Source organism: Zasmidium cellare, assembly GCF_010093935.1.
Source record: "Zasmidium cellare ATCC 36951 unplaced genomic scaffold M409scaffold_29, whole genome shotgun sequence".
In the NCBI taxonomy this organism is placed as follows: domain Eukaryota; kingdom Fungi; phylum Ascomycota; class Dothideomycetes; order Mycosphaerellales; family Mycosphaerellaceae; genus Zasmidium; species Zasmidium cellare.
Window position 1 is genome coordinate 90,982 of NW_022986973.1, and position 15,039 is coordinate 106,020.

The following is a 15,039-nucleotide window of genomic DNA, read 5'->3' on the forward strand; positions in this document are numbered from 1 at the left end:
CTTTCGAATCGCACCTATGTCCCTGCTGACACACTTTATAGTGCATTCTCGTTGATCGTGAAGCCGCTACAATCGAGAGGTTAGTCTTGGAATCGCAGGAGGATGGCACGTGGGAGAACTTACTTGTCAATCACCAGATTGTGCCCATTTACTAGGCTCATTCTCGGCGTACTTAATAGCACCACCACATCCCCAATCTCTTCATTCTTCGCTACCCGCCCCTGCCTCGCCTCAAACACAGCCCAAAGATCATCCGGCAGACCAGGCACATCATCGAACAGATTCGTCTGCAAAAACCCAGGACTCACGGCATTCACCCTCACATGCTTATCCCTCCCCTCCAACGCCGCAGCTTTGGTGATACCAACAACCCCATGCTTCGCCGCCGTATACCCCGTCGTGCCAGCCCCGGCCTGGATGGAATTCACAGAAGCACAATTAACAATCGACCCCTTCTGCGGAATCCTCCCATCCTCGATCCCCTCGGCAATGGACTCCTGCTCCAACATCTGCTTCATCTCCAACTTCGTACACAACCACACCCCGATCAGATTCACCTCAATCACCTTCTTCCAATCCTTCGTCTCCACCTCCCAGGAATTCCCCAAGGGCCCCACGATCCCCGCGAAGTTGGCCGCGTAATCGATCCGGCCGAATTCTTTCACGGTCTCGGCGATGGCGTGGGCGACTTGGTCTTCTTGCGTGACGTCCGCGTGGATGGTTATGCATTTCGCGCCGTAGGCCTCGACGGCGGCTTTGCCTTTGGCGAAGGTTTCTTCGTTGTTGATGTCGACGAGGGCGATTCCGCGCGCACCTTCTTTGGCGAAGGAGACTGCAATGGCATTGCCTGGCAATCAAATACAGTCAGACAACCCCTTGAGGAAGAAGATGGGGATGAAGTGGTACAGTACCCAAACCTCTGGCTCCGCCCGTGATGAAAGCTATGCCTGGAGCTACAGGGCCGAAACGATGGTGAGACGACATGGTGGTACGTATTGATCTCTTGGAAGTCACCGAAGATGTTCCTGGATTTGGGTATGACGCTTATATACGAAGGCTACGATCGAAAGGTATTTCTGCTGTTCGGATATTCGCCCTACAAACACTTCCCTTCGAGCTGAAGTTCCCCTCTTGAGAAAGGTACATGGTCACCCGAGGTCTGCGATTGGGTACATGGAGTTTTCAATTCCCACGAAGAGCAGCGAGTCTCGCATTTCTCGCATGTGCTTCGCGTTCATAAGCACTGAATGATCATCATCATCGTCGACCCACCGCCAGGTACACATCTTCCTCAAACCTCCCACCGAACTCAAAACAGCCAACACCACGACGCTCACGTGTCTTCCTACCACAAACACCCCGATCCAACCAGGATGTCGTCTCGATCCCTTCATTCACGACACCCACGCTAAGCCCAACAAGGCAACAATGACACCAGAAACGGCGGGGAGCTACCCCGCAAAAACGCCCTCGTGTGCGACATGTGATAATCAATCCCGCCACCATCGCGCGCCCGCAAGCTTTGCTTATTAGAAGCAAGGAGATAGGAGGAGGGCGGAAGGGGAGGTCTGCTTTCTTTCATAAGAGCCAGCCAGCCAGCCAGCCAGCCGTCCCAATCTTCTACTACAGTCTAACATCACCTCACAAAACCGATCCTTTGTTTAGCAGTATCATCAACATGTCCTCTCCATCAGAATGGTCCGACCGTCGCGGCCTCTTCCAAAAGGGCAAGGAAGTCCACGAGCCCGGCAGACGTCTCTCCGGCGGTGCAGGAGGCGTGATCGATGCCGTGCGTAGAGCCTCGACGAGCAGCACCAGCGAGAAAGGCTCCTTCGTCTCGAACCCCTTGAGCAACGATCCGGCCTCCCCAGCATCTCCCACTTCGCAACGTCGACGGGTACGTACCACCACCATCTCCACATCTCCATCGAAGGAGTGACTTTCTTTTTGCTGACAAACCTACTCATCGACAGTCGTCCGCGGCCTCCGGTGATCTCTTCGGGAATCTGCAGCAGCACAAGCGTGGGAGCGATGGGTACGACGAGAGGAAGGCGAGTCATACGGATCAGCTGGCTGCCGGGGGCGCGGTGTCGGGGTGGTTCAATAAGACGTTTCGGGGTGTGAATCCTGTGGCTGAGGATAAGAGTGGGGAGAAGAGGGGGGTCATGGAGTGACTATCCGATCGTGGGCCGGAGGCGTGAGGGAATTTGTGATGGGTGGGTGGGTGGGGGAGGTGTATATCATATGGGAGGGGGCATGTGGAAGGATGGGAAAGGGAGAGGGAAAGGAAACAACGACTGTGCTATGATCTATCAATGTAAGCTAACGACGTTTGCGAGAAAACTGTATACCACACCAACAACACCACACTCACTCTTCACCTCTCCTACCCCTCCCACTCCCCTACAATGCAACTCAACCGACTCCCCTCCGGCCTCCAACACCCCCCAAACCTCAACCCCACCCCCTCCAACAACCCCCTATACCTCTCCACCTCGCGATCCCCTGCATTAAAACACCCCAACATCGTCAAATCAAAAACCCTCAAATCCCTCTCCACCACATTCGGCAGAGTCCCCAAGCCGGGCATCACGCCGTCGAAGACCAGAACTCTAGAGCCCGGGACCATAGCAGGGAGGAGCGATTGCAAGATCTGACGACAATATTGATCCGGCCAATTGTGCAGGATCCAGCGAAGGATGAAGATTTTGACGCCTTTGACGGTCTGAGGTGTGAGGAAGTCGTGCACGACGAACTCGATGTTCAGATTTTCGTCGTGGACGATCTTCCTCGCCTTGCCCGTGGACGCGATGGTTTCCGGGAGGTCCTGCACGAGGAATCGCAAGTGCGGGGATTTTCTCGCGATTGCCATGTCCACGTCCCCGTGACTTCCCCCGACATCCACGACGAGGGATCCCTCTGGTAAAGACCCCCAATCGAACCCATCGACGAGGTGTCGTGGCGAATACCCATCCCCCGTCTGGAAACTCGACATCCCGCGTCCGAACTGCTTCGCTCGCTCGGGGTCCTGGGCGATGTACTCGTAAAAGCTCACGTACTCGCCATCTCGTTTCGGGAAGGTCAGAGACGCCGCGGAGCGATTCGCTTCATCTAGAGCCGGGAACTGCGTGATCGCCTGGCCGATGTATTGCTTCGGGGCCATAACGTCGATCGCGGCGCCGAGCCAGTCAAAGAGCAGAGCATCCGTTGCGAGGAGTCGCGAAGCCGCTGAATGTGCGATCCGGCCGGGCGAAGGCTCCTTGAAGATACGATGCACGACCGCCGCGCGGAGGATACGTGTGAGGGCGTACTCATTCACCGGGATATCCAACTTCGCGCACAGCTCTTGATAAGTGATCCCCTCAGGATCGTCGAGGGGAACTTTATGCGGGATATCCAGGTGATAGAGTGTGTCCATGCTCGTTACGCCTCCGTTGAGGGCTTTGCTGAGGTATCTTCGACTTCCTGTTGTCAAGTCGATCAGTTCGGTTGAGGCATCTTGGAGAGCGATGCGGGCTTTTTGGATATCTGGTGGGAATTCTGCGTCCCAGATGGGGTCGTGCGCGTCGAAGGTTGGTTTGGGGATGTTGTTGTCTCGAAGGTATTGGTCGAGTATGACGGTGTTCTTGGATACGGTGTTGGAGAGCTCGGCGAGGCGGCTTGGGGTTGAAGCCATACTAGTAGGGCCGCGGAGAGGATAGAGTGTTAACGAGCAGGTTTTTGCCAAGTTACCATGCTGTAGTTAGTAATGATGTTCTGTTTCGACTCGGTTTCTTCGAACGAGCACGACCTAGCTGCAGTATCAGTCTCGTCAACACTTCGAAGCGGTGGGACAAGGTGAAAGGGCAAGGTGATTAGACAAGCGATTCGAAAGCAAGACGGCTGCAAGTGGCATATCACTGTGACACAGATAGCTCGCGCACATCTAAGCACTATTTCCTTCATGCTAGCTGCCTTACTAAACCACAAATGAGTCCTCTGTTGGCCCAGGACTTGATAAAGGTCATGCCATTCGTCTAAGTCTCGTAAAGCGTTCTGGGCTTCGCTCCGCTACCTGAATAGGTCGAGTTCTCGATGCACATCAGACCCTTTCCAGCCCTAAGCCTTCTCTTAGGCGTGGTATTGATCGCTAGCATGCGAGACTTGTCCTCAACTCGCGTCGTACACCGCTCTCAGGTTACCGCTCGCTCGACTAAGGAGCCGGAAAGATTGCTTTCTCCCAAGATAGGCGAAGGCATAATTGCGACCATCACCGAAACATTCCCTCAGACCTTCAACAGCTTGAGCAGAAGTCGGATCTCTTTCACATCCGTCTCTTCCTCGGCGACGATGCCAGACGGAGAGCTTGCATCTCGTACGACACCTTTGCTGGCAGCCTTTGCGAATGTTGCCTTTTGCTGTTCGAACATTTCGTCGATTTGACGCTCTTGCTCCAGCCTACTGACCTCGGACACCGCATTCTTCTCTCCATTTGATACTGCTCCGTCCGTAGCATCGACGGCGACAGGCGACAGCACTGTATACGCAACCTGAACATCATCGGTCGGTACGAGGGCAGCGGACTTGCGTAACCGCTGAATGCGGTTCAGGACCTCGCGAGCAAGGCCTTCTTGAGCCAACTCGGGGTAGGCAAAAGCATCGAGCAAGACCATCACATCTGCATCGACACCCGGCTCGAAGTTCTCGGTCTCTTTGCTCTGCTTCAGATTCCGTTGCACACGCAAATCTTCGGCACTAAGCTGGTGGCCTTCGACCGTGATACCGCCAGACTCGAGGAAGCCGTGAATCTCTGGCGCGGAGAGCTTTGGTAACGCGGCCTTGATCTTGGCAGCGTCCTTCTTGAACTTCATGCCCAAGTTCTTGACATCAGCTTGCACGGCATATTCTACACCGTACTTGCTCTCGTCGGTGGTAAGGACCAGATCGCGGACGTTCAGCTCCTCGGTCACATATCGCTCTAGCGTTTGCACATCATCGAGGAACTCCTGATCTTGATGTAACACTACCAAAGTCTTGAGTGGCGTCTTCAACGAGACCGTCCGCCTGTCTCTGCAGATGCGACCGAGTTCGATGACCTTCTGCATCCGACTGACTCGCCTCTCAACGACAGTGTCGAAAAGCTCTTGACGGACAGTTGGGAAGCGGAAGAAGTGCACGCTTCGCACATCCTTGCCCTTGTTGATGGACTCAGGCAGATGGGGTGCCAGTCGCTGGAAGATGTTGTCGCTCAAGAAGGGGATGAAAGGCGCTAGTGCTCTGACTAGGGTGTACAGGACCTCGTAGAGTGTGTTGAGTGCGTGTAGAGTGTCTGTCCGGCTGCCTTCCTCTTCTTCTGCCACGCCGTTGACCTCAGCAGGTGCGCCGTTCGCTGTCGCTTTACCTCCAGTCGATCCAGTCTGTCCCTTTAATCGGTTTCGGTTGAATCGAATGTACCAGTTGGTGACATCGTCGACCATCTTGAGCAGACGAGGCACAACGGTGTACAGACGGTAGCCTTCCATCTCCTGGTTGACGTACTGAAGCAACGACTGAGTGGCGGCCAAAACCCATCGGTCCATGACGTTGTGATTGGACTTCTGCATTTCTGGATTAAAGACAAAGCCCTCTGCGGTGTTCTTCTTGTAGAGGGCAGCTTGCTGAGCGAAGAAGTTGTAGGAGTTCCAGAATGGAAGAAGTACGCCTGACACGATCTGCTTGACACCCAGCTCGGAGAAGCGCAGCGGCTCGCCACGCACGACGGGTGAGTCAATGAGATACAGTCGGAGAGCATCAGAGCCGTATCTGTCGATGACAAGCATTGGGTCCGGGAAGTTCTTCAGTGATTTCGACATCTTCTTGCCGTCTTCCGCAAGCACAATGCCGTTGACCACGCAGTTCTTGTAAGGGAACGTGTTGAATAAGTGCGTACCAAGGACAGACAGAGTGTAGAACCAGCCTCGCGTCTGGTCAAGACCTTCAGCAATGAAGTCGCCCGGGTACTTGGTGAAGAGCTCTTTGCCAGGTCCGTCCTCCCGAGACAACCCGCTCTCTGGGTTTGAGGCGTCGAAACCAGGATAGTCGAATGGGTAGTGTGATGATGCGTAAGGCATTGATCCAGACTCAAACCAGCAGTCGAAGACCTCTTCCACTCGCTTCAGAGTGCCCTTGCCTTGTTGCGACGGGATGGTGATGTGGTCGACAGAATCTCTGTGGAGATCCTTGAGCTCGCCTTCATAGCCCGACAGCTTCTTCAACTCGGCAACAGAAGACACGCAGACAACCTCCTTCATGTCATCAGATACCCACAAGGGCAAAGGCGTACCCCAGAAGCGATTTCTGCTGACGTTCCAGTCCTTTGCAGCAGCCAGCCACTGGTGGAATCGGCCGGTTTTCACCATTGATGGAACCCAATGAGTCTTTTCTAGGTTGTCGAGCATGTTTGGTACAATGTTCTCGACTTTGATGAACCAACTGGGTACGGCTCGCTGAATCAGGGGAGTCTTGGATCGAGGACAGTGAGGGTATCTGTGAGTGATTTGCGACTTGCGGACCATACGTCCAACGCCTTCCAGGTGCTTCATGATGTTCTTGTCGGCAGCCTTGACATGCTGACCCTCAAAGTCTGGGACTTCATCTGTGTACTCGCCGCCAGCGTTGAGAGGGTTCGGTGGCGGTCGCTCGGCGTTGATGATGCCGTATCGCCAACCGATAGCATAATCGTCTTCACCAAAAGCAGGCGCTTGATGAACGATGCCAACGCCCTCGTCTTGCTTGACGTATGTGTCCAGAATGACCCTGAAACCGTCTTTCTTGAAGGTCTCGTAGAAGTAGTCGAAAAGAGGCTTGTATCTCCATCCAGCAAGATCAGATCCCTTGATCTTCAGAGGCAGCACTTTGTACTTATCCTTGGCTTTCTTTGGGTCCTTGAAGAGTGTTTTGAGACCAGCTTCGAGCATGATGAATGTGCTGGCGGTCTCATTGTCGTGAACGAGAATGTATTCGTAGTCTGGATGAGCGCACAGAGCGAGATTGCTCGGTAATGTCCAGGGCGTGGTCGTCCATGCAACAAAATTGACAGGTCCACCTGCGACCTTCAAGGCTTCTTCCAGCTTTGACCGCACAGACTCTGGCTGCTCCTCGACGGGAAGCACAGGAAATGAGACCGTCACTGCCGGATCTTGAACGTCTCTGTATTCCTCACCAGCTTCACTCTTTGACAGCGGAGTATTCAGTGCAGTGGAGTATGGCAGCACTCTCGCACCATGGTAGACAAGACCCTTCTTGTACAGCTGGGCAAACACCCACCAACAAGTCTCCATGAACGTCGGATCCATAGTCTTGTAATCTCGATCAAAGTCGATCCATCGTCCCAGACGTCCAATGACTCTTCTCCACTCGTTGGCATATGTGAGCACAACGGCGCGACATCGTCGGTTGTATTCCTCGATTCCAATCTTGTCCACAGCCGCCTTTCCTCGCACACCCAGCTCTTCTTGAAGTTGCTTATCGATTATCTGTTCAATTGGCACACCGTGCGTATCCCAGCCAAATCTTCGCTCCACGAATCGTCCTCTCATGGACCAGTAGCGGGGAATGATGTCCTTGATGGTGGATGCGAGGAGATGGCCATAGTGAGGGGTGCCTGTTGCGAACGGTGGGCCATCGTAGAAGACATAAGGAGGTTCGTCCTTGGAGAGTTCGAGCTGGCGGTGAAAGGCATCTGTTGTCGTCCAGTGCTCCAAGATGCGCTCTTCCTCCGCCGGAAAGTTGATGGAGCCCATTGTGGGCGGTGTCTCTCCTTGTGTTTGCCTTTTTTGAGGCGAAGTTATTCTTCGAAACTCTCGCCGAGTTCAGAGTCGGTCTCGGGCTTTTGTGTGTTGTGTCAAAGTGAGTGTTCCCGCCAGAAACATCTCACAAGACTCATCGCGAAGTGGGATGTTCGAAAAGTAGCGCCGTTCATATTAGTCATGCTCCATAACTTACCCTTCTAGGTTATTCTAACGCAGGACTGAACTCTATCCCGATCATTCAACAACCAGATACAAGTCCATGGAGATTACACTTCATGAGATCCAGTATTGGAGGAGAAGACAAGACCAGATTCATTCTGTGGTGATCGCCTTACTTACTGCATCCCATTCTAGTTAAATATATGCCAGTCAAAACACCCATCCCCAGCGCCATACAAAAGGCCGACCCCCGAAGAACCGAGCGGTGGCACGCAGAGCCATGAACAAATCAGAGAAGACAACTCTAAAAGATTGAGTTGACGATATTGCCACCAATAGTGGCGCCAGCACCGAAGATGGCCGCATTTCCAAGCTTTTTGCCGAACTTCTTGCCCATCTCCTGTCCTTTTCCGGGCACCTTACCCTCGCCATTACCCATACCGCTCGTCTCGAGCGGCATGTTACCGTAGTTGTTCGATGTGCTCGCCTGACCCTTCTCCTCAGTGACCTTCACGTAGCTGCGCGGGAAGATACCCTCTTGGCCTGTTCTGCTCGAGCGACCCTTCCACCATTCGGCGTTCATATACTCGGTAACGGTGATGTTGTCGTTTGGCTGTAGCTCCAAGTCGCCAGCATCCGTCGATGTGTATGCATACAGGGCGGTGGCGGTGCAAAGTGGAGGCCAGTTTGCGGTCGGTGGTGGGCCTGGAGGCGCTTGGTATGCCGGCGGAGGTTGCGCCGCAGGAGTGGGTTGGTTGAAGTATTGATCGCGCTTCTCGTCGATACCACCGTTGGTATTGGAGTTTTGAAGAGAGAGGTTGTTCATGGGTGAGGTAGGTGGCTGAACCGGTGTGTTGGCGTTGTTGAGCGCCGAGGGCATTGCGCCGACTGAGAGAGGCGCATGGAGGGCGGTCTGTTGGGGGATGTTTTGGAGGAGCTGGTTGAGTGTTTGAGGAGTGATTACGGAGGCATCGCAGAGGAATTCGAGTTCCTAGCGATTGTCAGTGCATGTTAAGGTGCCATGGAGCGGCGTTACGCGTACAGCCTTGATGGTCCTGATGCTGCGGTTCACCTGCGACTGGTGCATCTCCTCCATGGAGACCATTGTGACGGTAATGGGTTTGAAGGGCTTGGTGAGAGAGATTTAGCAGTGGGTGTCTGAAGAGTACAGGTTGGTGAAGGATAAAGAGAGCGACGTTGGAGAAAGTGCTTGGCGAGTCGTATGGCGTGCAAGGTGAGGCGCAGCGAGTGTTCGAAGCCCTCGTTTCTCAGCAAATCATCATCGTCACACGCCGATGAACTCAACTGTCCACCATCAACATCACTGCCGAGCCGGCATTCAATCCTTTCATCATCAATCACATGCTCCGTTGTCATTCTCGCAATCCTCTATGAATTACACATTCTCGACAGAGCCGCCATAGCAGAGCGCCATCGTGGCTGCCCCTCGTCTGCGCCATCCATCCAGGTCCATCATCAACACCACGACGGCCCGAGAATCATTCATGGCCATTTGACTACTCCCTCCTCGGGCGGTCACCTTCTCACGCATTGAATGAAACTCGAACAATACCTCCACCGAGCCACACTCCTGAGAGCATTCCAGACCGTCCCCCATCCACTCTTTGCCGTGGATAATGGTTCTCTTGTTGATCCTGAGCAGGCATGTCGACCTCCTGCATTTATCGCCAGTCTCCGCGGCGGCTTATTTCGCGAAGTGTTGATGACGTGGAAGTGTCCTGGTCCATGTCGACAATTAGATCTTTCCTCAAATGTAGAGCTTCGACCTCTGAAAGATGAGACCTATCCATCACCACCTAAGGCATGGTCGTCCTTGACTGGGCCCATTTCCTCAACATGGCCCTCATCGACGCGAATCCTCTTGGCAGGGTCGACTGCCTCAGTCTCGTCGAGTGAACGCTTTCGCGATGATATCTCTGTCTTTTCTGGTGGTTCGGGCGATGCTACTTTAAGTTCACGGCCACTGTGTTCCCGTTGTATGTCGGAAGGCTCGTCAAGCAACCATGCCAGGACCAAAGCAGAGGATTTGGCAAGGCGTCCTCGGGCTTCGAGCGCACGGGGTTTCTTCGTCTCGACATCATCGTCAACCTCCTCATCGTCGCCTTGGAATTTGGACCCAGACTGGCTACTTAAGCCGTTGCTTGAGGTGTCCGCATCATAATCCATGGAGTCCCTGTCTGAATCTGTGGTGGTACTTTGGGTTTCAATGTGACACTCGGGCACGTGGCCGCATGTGCAGTCTGTGTGTCCGTCAGTGTGGTCATTGCGGCCACAAGGACATGAAGCCATGGCCAACGTAGGTCTTTTGGGTGCCCTCGTCGGGAGACAGTTTTCAGCTGGCCAAGGACTGCAAAACTTCGAATCGGGCTGGGATGGTGAACTTTTCGAGCGCAAACCGTACAATCAAGACTACTGGGATAGCAAGAAGTGTGATGTGAATGCCACGACTGCTCTAATTGTGAGGTCGGCAGCAGCTCGACATCCGCACATAATATCACTCCTTGGCGTATTATTCCAAGTTGCTTGATTCCGATGGACTGGAAGCCGAAAGATTTCCGCTGATATGTGAAGCTGCTAACTGGAGCGTCAGGCTATGTTATGGCAGAGCCACCACATTTTTACTAGCAAGCTACCAATCCCGGGCTTGCAATTGTAACATGGGCCCAACGAGGAACTGCTGCCTGCTATGAATACAGGAAGCGTGAAATGCGCCTTCGGCATTCACCCACATGGCTCAGAGATGGCCTTTGCGCAGGTCGCGGCGGTCGAGCATTGATCTGGTATCGTCTGATCGGAAGAATCGCCATCCAGGCGACATTATAACGACAGATGGGCAATGAACTTAGCTGGACAAGAGTCGAAGGACGAAGCAAACGATGTTGTTGCAGTCGTATCTGCTGCTCTCGCTGGTGTTGTGCACTCCCTTCCTTAATGCCTCGAGGACCTCTGAAGTCTCTGCTCGTCGCCTCGAGAACCTGCCGATGCCCTGGCAGTTACCGTTTCTCGATCGGCTCGTCCTGACTCCGGGGTCTCGGGCCGAAAATCGCAGAAGACGATGCTGACAACAATCGGTTGACTGGGGGGAATGCAGTACCATTGCAAATGGTTTGGCTCTTGAGCACCATGGCCAGCAAGGCCATACTTTGCCCCATTTTCCCGACGATGGTTCGCAACGAGCTCATCCTTTGCATGCAGCCAACTACCGAGGCTCGGAGACGCTCAGCGGCTGCCCACTCATGCAAGTCCTTCAGCTTCCCCATTTGGACGATAACCATCGCGCTAGTCGCCTGGAAAGCTGCTGTCGAGTCGAGCTTTCCACAAGAACAATGTCGTCCTTGAATATGATGAACCTTACTCGGTGTTGAACGTCCTCATCTGGGGACGCATCCTCTATCTCTTCGGAAGAGTCCAGTAATGACCTCGGGGGCACGGCATCGACCAGAAACAGCCAACCGCGCCGCCACGTGCTTATCGCCTCATCGAACCTCACCCCTTCGCAGGGCCCGAGTCAGAACCAGTGGAGTGGTTGGATCGTGCTCATATCGCTGCTTCGGCCATCATCCGCGGCAGCTCTTCCTCAGTGCGGACAGAAGCAATCCTCTTATCGCGTGCCTCATCAATCGCAATGCGGGTAACATTGGATGAAGCTCGACCAGAGCCCAAAAGTACTCTCCTTACGTTATCGACGTTGCCTCCAAGCTGAAGGAGTTCGATCCGTATAGCTTCAGCTTGCATCTCTGCTGGAAAGCGGCCTTTGCATAGCTGGAGCAATTGCTTGATGGCTGATGTCGCGCTCTCCCGGTGCTGAGCATAGTACTCGTTGGCCATACCCGGCTTCATTCCAAGTTCTACCAAGGTGGTGGCTCTGCCGAGAGAGACAAAGGCGCAGTGCGCTACTGACCTGGTCTTTCTGACTTTGTTCGTCACTTCGACCACTGCCTCGTCCATCTGTTGGAAGTTCTTTGGCTCAAATACCTTCGAGTCCACCACGACTCCATGGGTTGCAAGCCGGCTCGTGATGTTGTGTGCGTATAACCGACAGTATCGCACCAGCAGCACTCGTGCTTCAGGAGTCGATGCCTGGACAAGTCCTCTGAATGCCGTGCACCAAGCAGCCAGGAAAGATCCGACGTCGAGAGCCCACCCGTGCTCAGGTTCACTGAAAGGGAGTCTGCTAACCAGATGCGATTGCGCCATGGCGTTCTGGATCCGATCTTTGCACTCTGCTAAAACAGAGTATATTGCAATAAGGTTCTAGTGTCGTAGCGAAAAGTGCATGGGGATCGAGGTGCCTATAAGCAGTCACTGTCCTGCCACCTCTGACCAATACTATAATGGTGCGATCGCATGACTTTACACAGCGCAAGCCCTCACAGTATGCATTCTCACAAGAACGGACTGGTAGCCAGCTGATAGGCAATACCGGTACGTGACAGCCCACCCATTGGATGCTACCGTCAACACTGACTTTCCCTCGGCGCATTCTAGAACTCCACAGTCTGACATGATCCCAAATGTACTCACCCACGTACCCGAACGTCAGTTCCCTTTGGGCCGGTAGGTATCTGGGTCTAACGCAAGTAGGAAGGAAGCTCGCCCATACAGAGCAGCTCTGGCTTGGCGGCCATGCCCTTTGGGACCACACACTGTAGGAAGTGCTTACCAAACCCTGCCTTCCATGCTTCCGCTCTCTGCTGAGCTTCCCGTCTTGAACATGCAGGGTAGGAAGCTTGAGGGCAGGAATTGGTCAGTGGCTGTCCGGCAAAGGACAGTTTGGTCGTAATGAAGCGGGCCGTCCTGCTAGTTGCATTGACAGCATGCTGCTTTAGGTTTTCAGGGTCTTGTCTGCTAGACTGCAAGTAGGCGAGTATCGTTGTGATTTGATTTGAGAGTTGGACATGCTGAAAAGAGGTGTAGGATGGTTTATCTCGAAGGTGCCGCGGTCGTCCCATTCGTGTTGGCCTCGCAGAGTTGCTGCACTACTACACCGACGACAAAGAGATGTCGACGTGAAGTTGAGTTGAAGTGTTCCCCATGTTGTCGCTCGTTCGTCATGCCGCATTTTTCATCAAACAGGCCCTATTCAAGCCCTACTTACTTGATAATTTGACGTGTATTACGTTGAACCCATCAAGATTGCGTCAACGATTCCATTGAATAGTGTCCCCAGTTGGAGCGCTGGCAGTCGATAATAAGACAGATCTCACATCTCCTAGATCTCGATTCCATCTATCTACTGCCCAGTGTTACACAAAAAATATCTTCACCTCATACACTTCATCATCAACCTTCAGACAGGCCACGGCTAGAAGCCAAAAGTTGCAACATCCCCATTCAGCAACATGCCATTCGTAAAAGATAGCCAGGATCGAGATATCGTTCCAATCTTCATCGACGGCGCAGCCTTGCCGATCGACGGATCCCGCATACACCCCGTGATAGGATCGACCGACGACAGGACCCTGCATTACTACGCTGCCGCTGACAGAGCGGCTTGCGATAGAGCGTGCGAGGCGGCGTGGAAAACCTTCGTTGGGGAAGCGCTCGCGACAGGGGCGAATGGCTGGCGACGAGTATCGGCAGAGACGCGGAGAGATATCCTTCTGGGTGTGGCTCATCTATACAACAAGAGACGAGCCGAACTCGTCGAAGCACAAGTCGCAGAGACGAATTGTCCTGAAGCATGGGCTGAGCAGAACGTCAACCTCTCGATCAAATATCTGAAGGAAATCGCTAGCCGTATCAGCTCCATTCACGGCGAGATCCCGCCTATCGAGAAGGAAGACACGTTCGCCTTTGTCTTCAAAGAGCCCATAGGCCCCATTCTCTGCATCCCACCATGGAATGCAGCCCTCGTCCTCGCAACTCGTGCCCTCGCAAGTGCCATAGGAGCAGGCTGCACGGTCGTCCTCAAAGCCAGCGAGCTCTGCCCATACACGCACAGCCTAATCGTGGACATCTTCCACGAAGCCAAGCTCCCCAAAGGCGTCCTCAACTCGCTCTCCACAGACCGATCCACCGCCGCAGAAATCACCACCCACCTCATCGCCAACCCACACATCCGCAAAATCGAATTCATCGGCTCCGCAGCCGTAGGCCGTGAAATCGGCGCCGTGGCCGCCAAACACCTCAAACCCATCCTCATGGAACTTGGAGGGAAGTGTCCCGCCCTCGTCCTCCAAGGCGCAGATCTCCACAAAGCCGCCAACCTCTGCGCTCAGGGGGCTACGCTGCACCACGGCCAGATCTGCTTCTCAACGGAGAGAATCATCGTGCAAAAATCCATCGCGAAAGAATTTCAACCCCTCCTCCTCAAAGCCATCAAAGACCAACCCCCTGCCCGAGCTGTCAGCGCCTCCTTCGCAGAGAAAGGCTCCGCTCTCCTCCAACACGCCGCCTCCTCCCCGGGAGCGAAATTCCTCACGGGCTTCCCGACTCTATCCACGCCCGCTAGTCTCACACCCAGCATCATCCTCATCGACACATCCAAAGACCCGAACATCCGCCTCATCGATGAAGAATCCTTCACACCCTCCGCTTCTCTGTATGTAGTGAACGACGACATCGAAGCAATCCGCGTCGCGAACAGCAGTTCGTACGGCTTGAATGCGACAATTCACTGTAATGATATGGAGAGAGCGATGAAAGTCGCGAGGGAGCTGGAGGCCGGGCAGGTGCACGTGAATTCGAGCAGTGTGTTTACGAGTGCGACGGGGCCGCAGGGCGGTGTTAAGGGGAGCGGATGGGGGAGACAGAATGCGAAGTGGGGGTTGGAGGAGTTTTTGGTGGAGAAGTTTGTTACGTGGCATGGGAGGGGTGGGTGAGTGCGTGGAGGGTGGTTATTGTTGAGGGTCTAAATGGTGGTATTTACGTTTTATGGCCACGGCAAAGGGACGTCACTGGAGAGAATGAGAAAAACCGGGGCGAGGGAGACTGGACTCAGGGCGGTCGAGCGGACATGCGATGTCACGACCGCCTGTGCTTTGCCTGTGTGATCAAGACGATGTCCGTAAGAGCTTGATTAGAAGAAATTGGAAGCATCTTTGTAAACACTGATAGGGTAGTATAAAGTGATTAACAACATTGCAAG

General features: G+C 53.9%; 8 protein-coding genes across 8 annotated transcripts; 2 read left to right on the forward strand and 6 right to left on the reverse strand.

The window, feature by feature from the left end:
• Positions 1-35: 35 nt before the first annotated feature.
• On the reverse strand, positions 36-984 carry M409DRAFT_68276 (uncharacterized protein; the record flags this gene model as incomplete). Its single annotated transcript, XM_033817757.1, has 3 exons — positions 36-66; positions 124-847; positions 912-984. The coding sequence occupies 3 exons, from the start codon at positions 982-984 to the stop codon at positions 36-38; spliced, it is 828 nt and encodes a 275-aa protein (XP_033664559.1).
• Positions 985-1,678: 694 nt separating this feature from the next.
• Positions 1,679-2,174, forward strand: M409DRAFT_68277 (uncharacterized protein; the record flags this gene model as incomplete). The annotated part of the gene is made up of 2 exons (XM_033817758.1): positions 1,679-1,897; positions 1,974-2,174. The coding sequence occupies 2 exons, from the start codon at positions 1,679-1,681 to the stop codon at positions 2,172-2,174; spliced, it is 420 nt and encodes a 139-aa protein (XP_033664560.1).
• Positions 2,175-2,386: 212 nt separating this feature from the next.
• On the reverse strand, positions 2,387-3,676 carry M409DRAFT_68278 (uncharacterized protein; the record flags this gene model as incomplete). The annotated part of the gene is made up of 1 exon (XM_033817759.1): positions 2,387-3,676. One exon carries the CDS (start codon positions 3,674-3,676, stop codon positions 2,387-2,389), a length of 1,290 nt encoding a protein of 429 aa, XP_033664561.1.
• Positions 3,677-4,265: 589 nt separating this feature from the next.
• M409DRAFT_25861 (uncharacterized protein) lies at positions 4,266-7,760 on the reverse strand (the record flags this gene model as incomplete). The annotated part of the gene is made up of 1 exon (XM_033807862.1): positions 4,266-7,760. The coding sequence occupies one exon, from the start codon at positions 7,758-7,760 to the stop codon at positions 4,266-4,268; it is 3,495 nt and encodes a 1,164-aa protein (XP_033664562.1).
• Positions 7,761-8,232: 472 nt separating this feature from the next.
• Positions 8,233-9,033, reverse strand: M409DRAFT_68280 (uncharacterized protein; the record flags this gene model as incomplete). Its single annotated transcript, XM_033817760.1, has 2 exons — positions 8,233-8,919; positions 8,971-9,033. 2 exons carry the CDS (start codon positions 9,031-9,033, stop codon positions 8,233-8,235), a joined length of 750 nt encoding a protein of 249 aa, XP_033664563.1.
• Positions 9,034-9,731: 698 nt separating this feature from the next.
• On the reverse strand, positions 9,732-10,238 carry M409DRAFT_57175 (uncharacterized protein; the record flags this gene model as incomplete). The annotated part of the gene is made up of 1 exon (XM_033813545.1): positions 9,732-10,238. The coding sequence occupies one exon, from the start codon at positions 10,236-10,238 to the stop codon at positions 9,732-9,734; it is 507 nt and encodes a 168-aa protein (XP_033664564.1).
• A 1,248-nt stretch (positions 10,239-11,486) lies between these two features.
• Positions 11,487-12,146, reverse strand: M409DRAFT_57176 (uncharacterized protein; the record flags this gene model as incomplete). The annotated part of the gene is made up of 1 exon (XM_033813546.1): positions 11,487-12,146. One exon carries the CDS (start codon positions 12,144-12,146, stop codon positions 11,487-11,489), a length of 660 nt encoding a protein of 219 aa, XP_033664565.1.
• A 1,145-nt stretch (positions 12,147-13,291) lies between these two features.
• M409DRAFT_68281 (uncharacterized protein) lies at positions 13,292-14,970 on the forward strand (the record flags this gene model as incomplete). Its single annotated transcript, XM_033817761.1, has 2 exons — positions 13,292-14,769; positions 14,964-14,970. 2 exons carry the CDS (start codon positions 13,292-13,294, stop codon positions 14,968-14,970), a joined length of 1,485 nt encoding a protein of 494 aa, XP_033664566.1.
• Between the last annotated feature and the right edge of the window lie 69 nt (positions 14,971-15,039).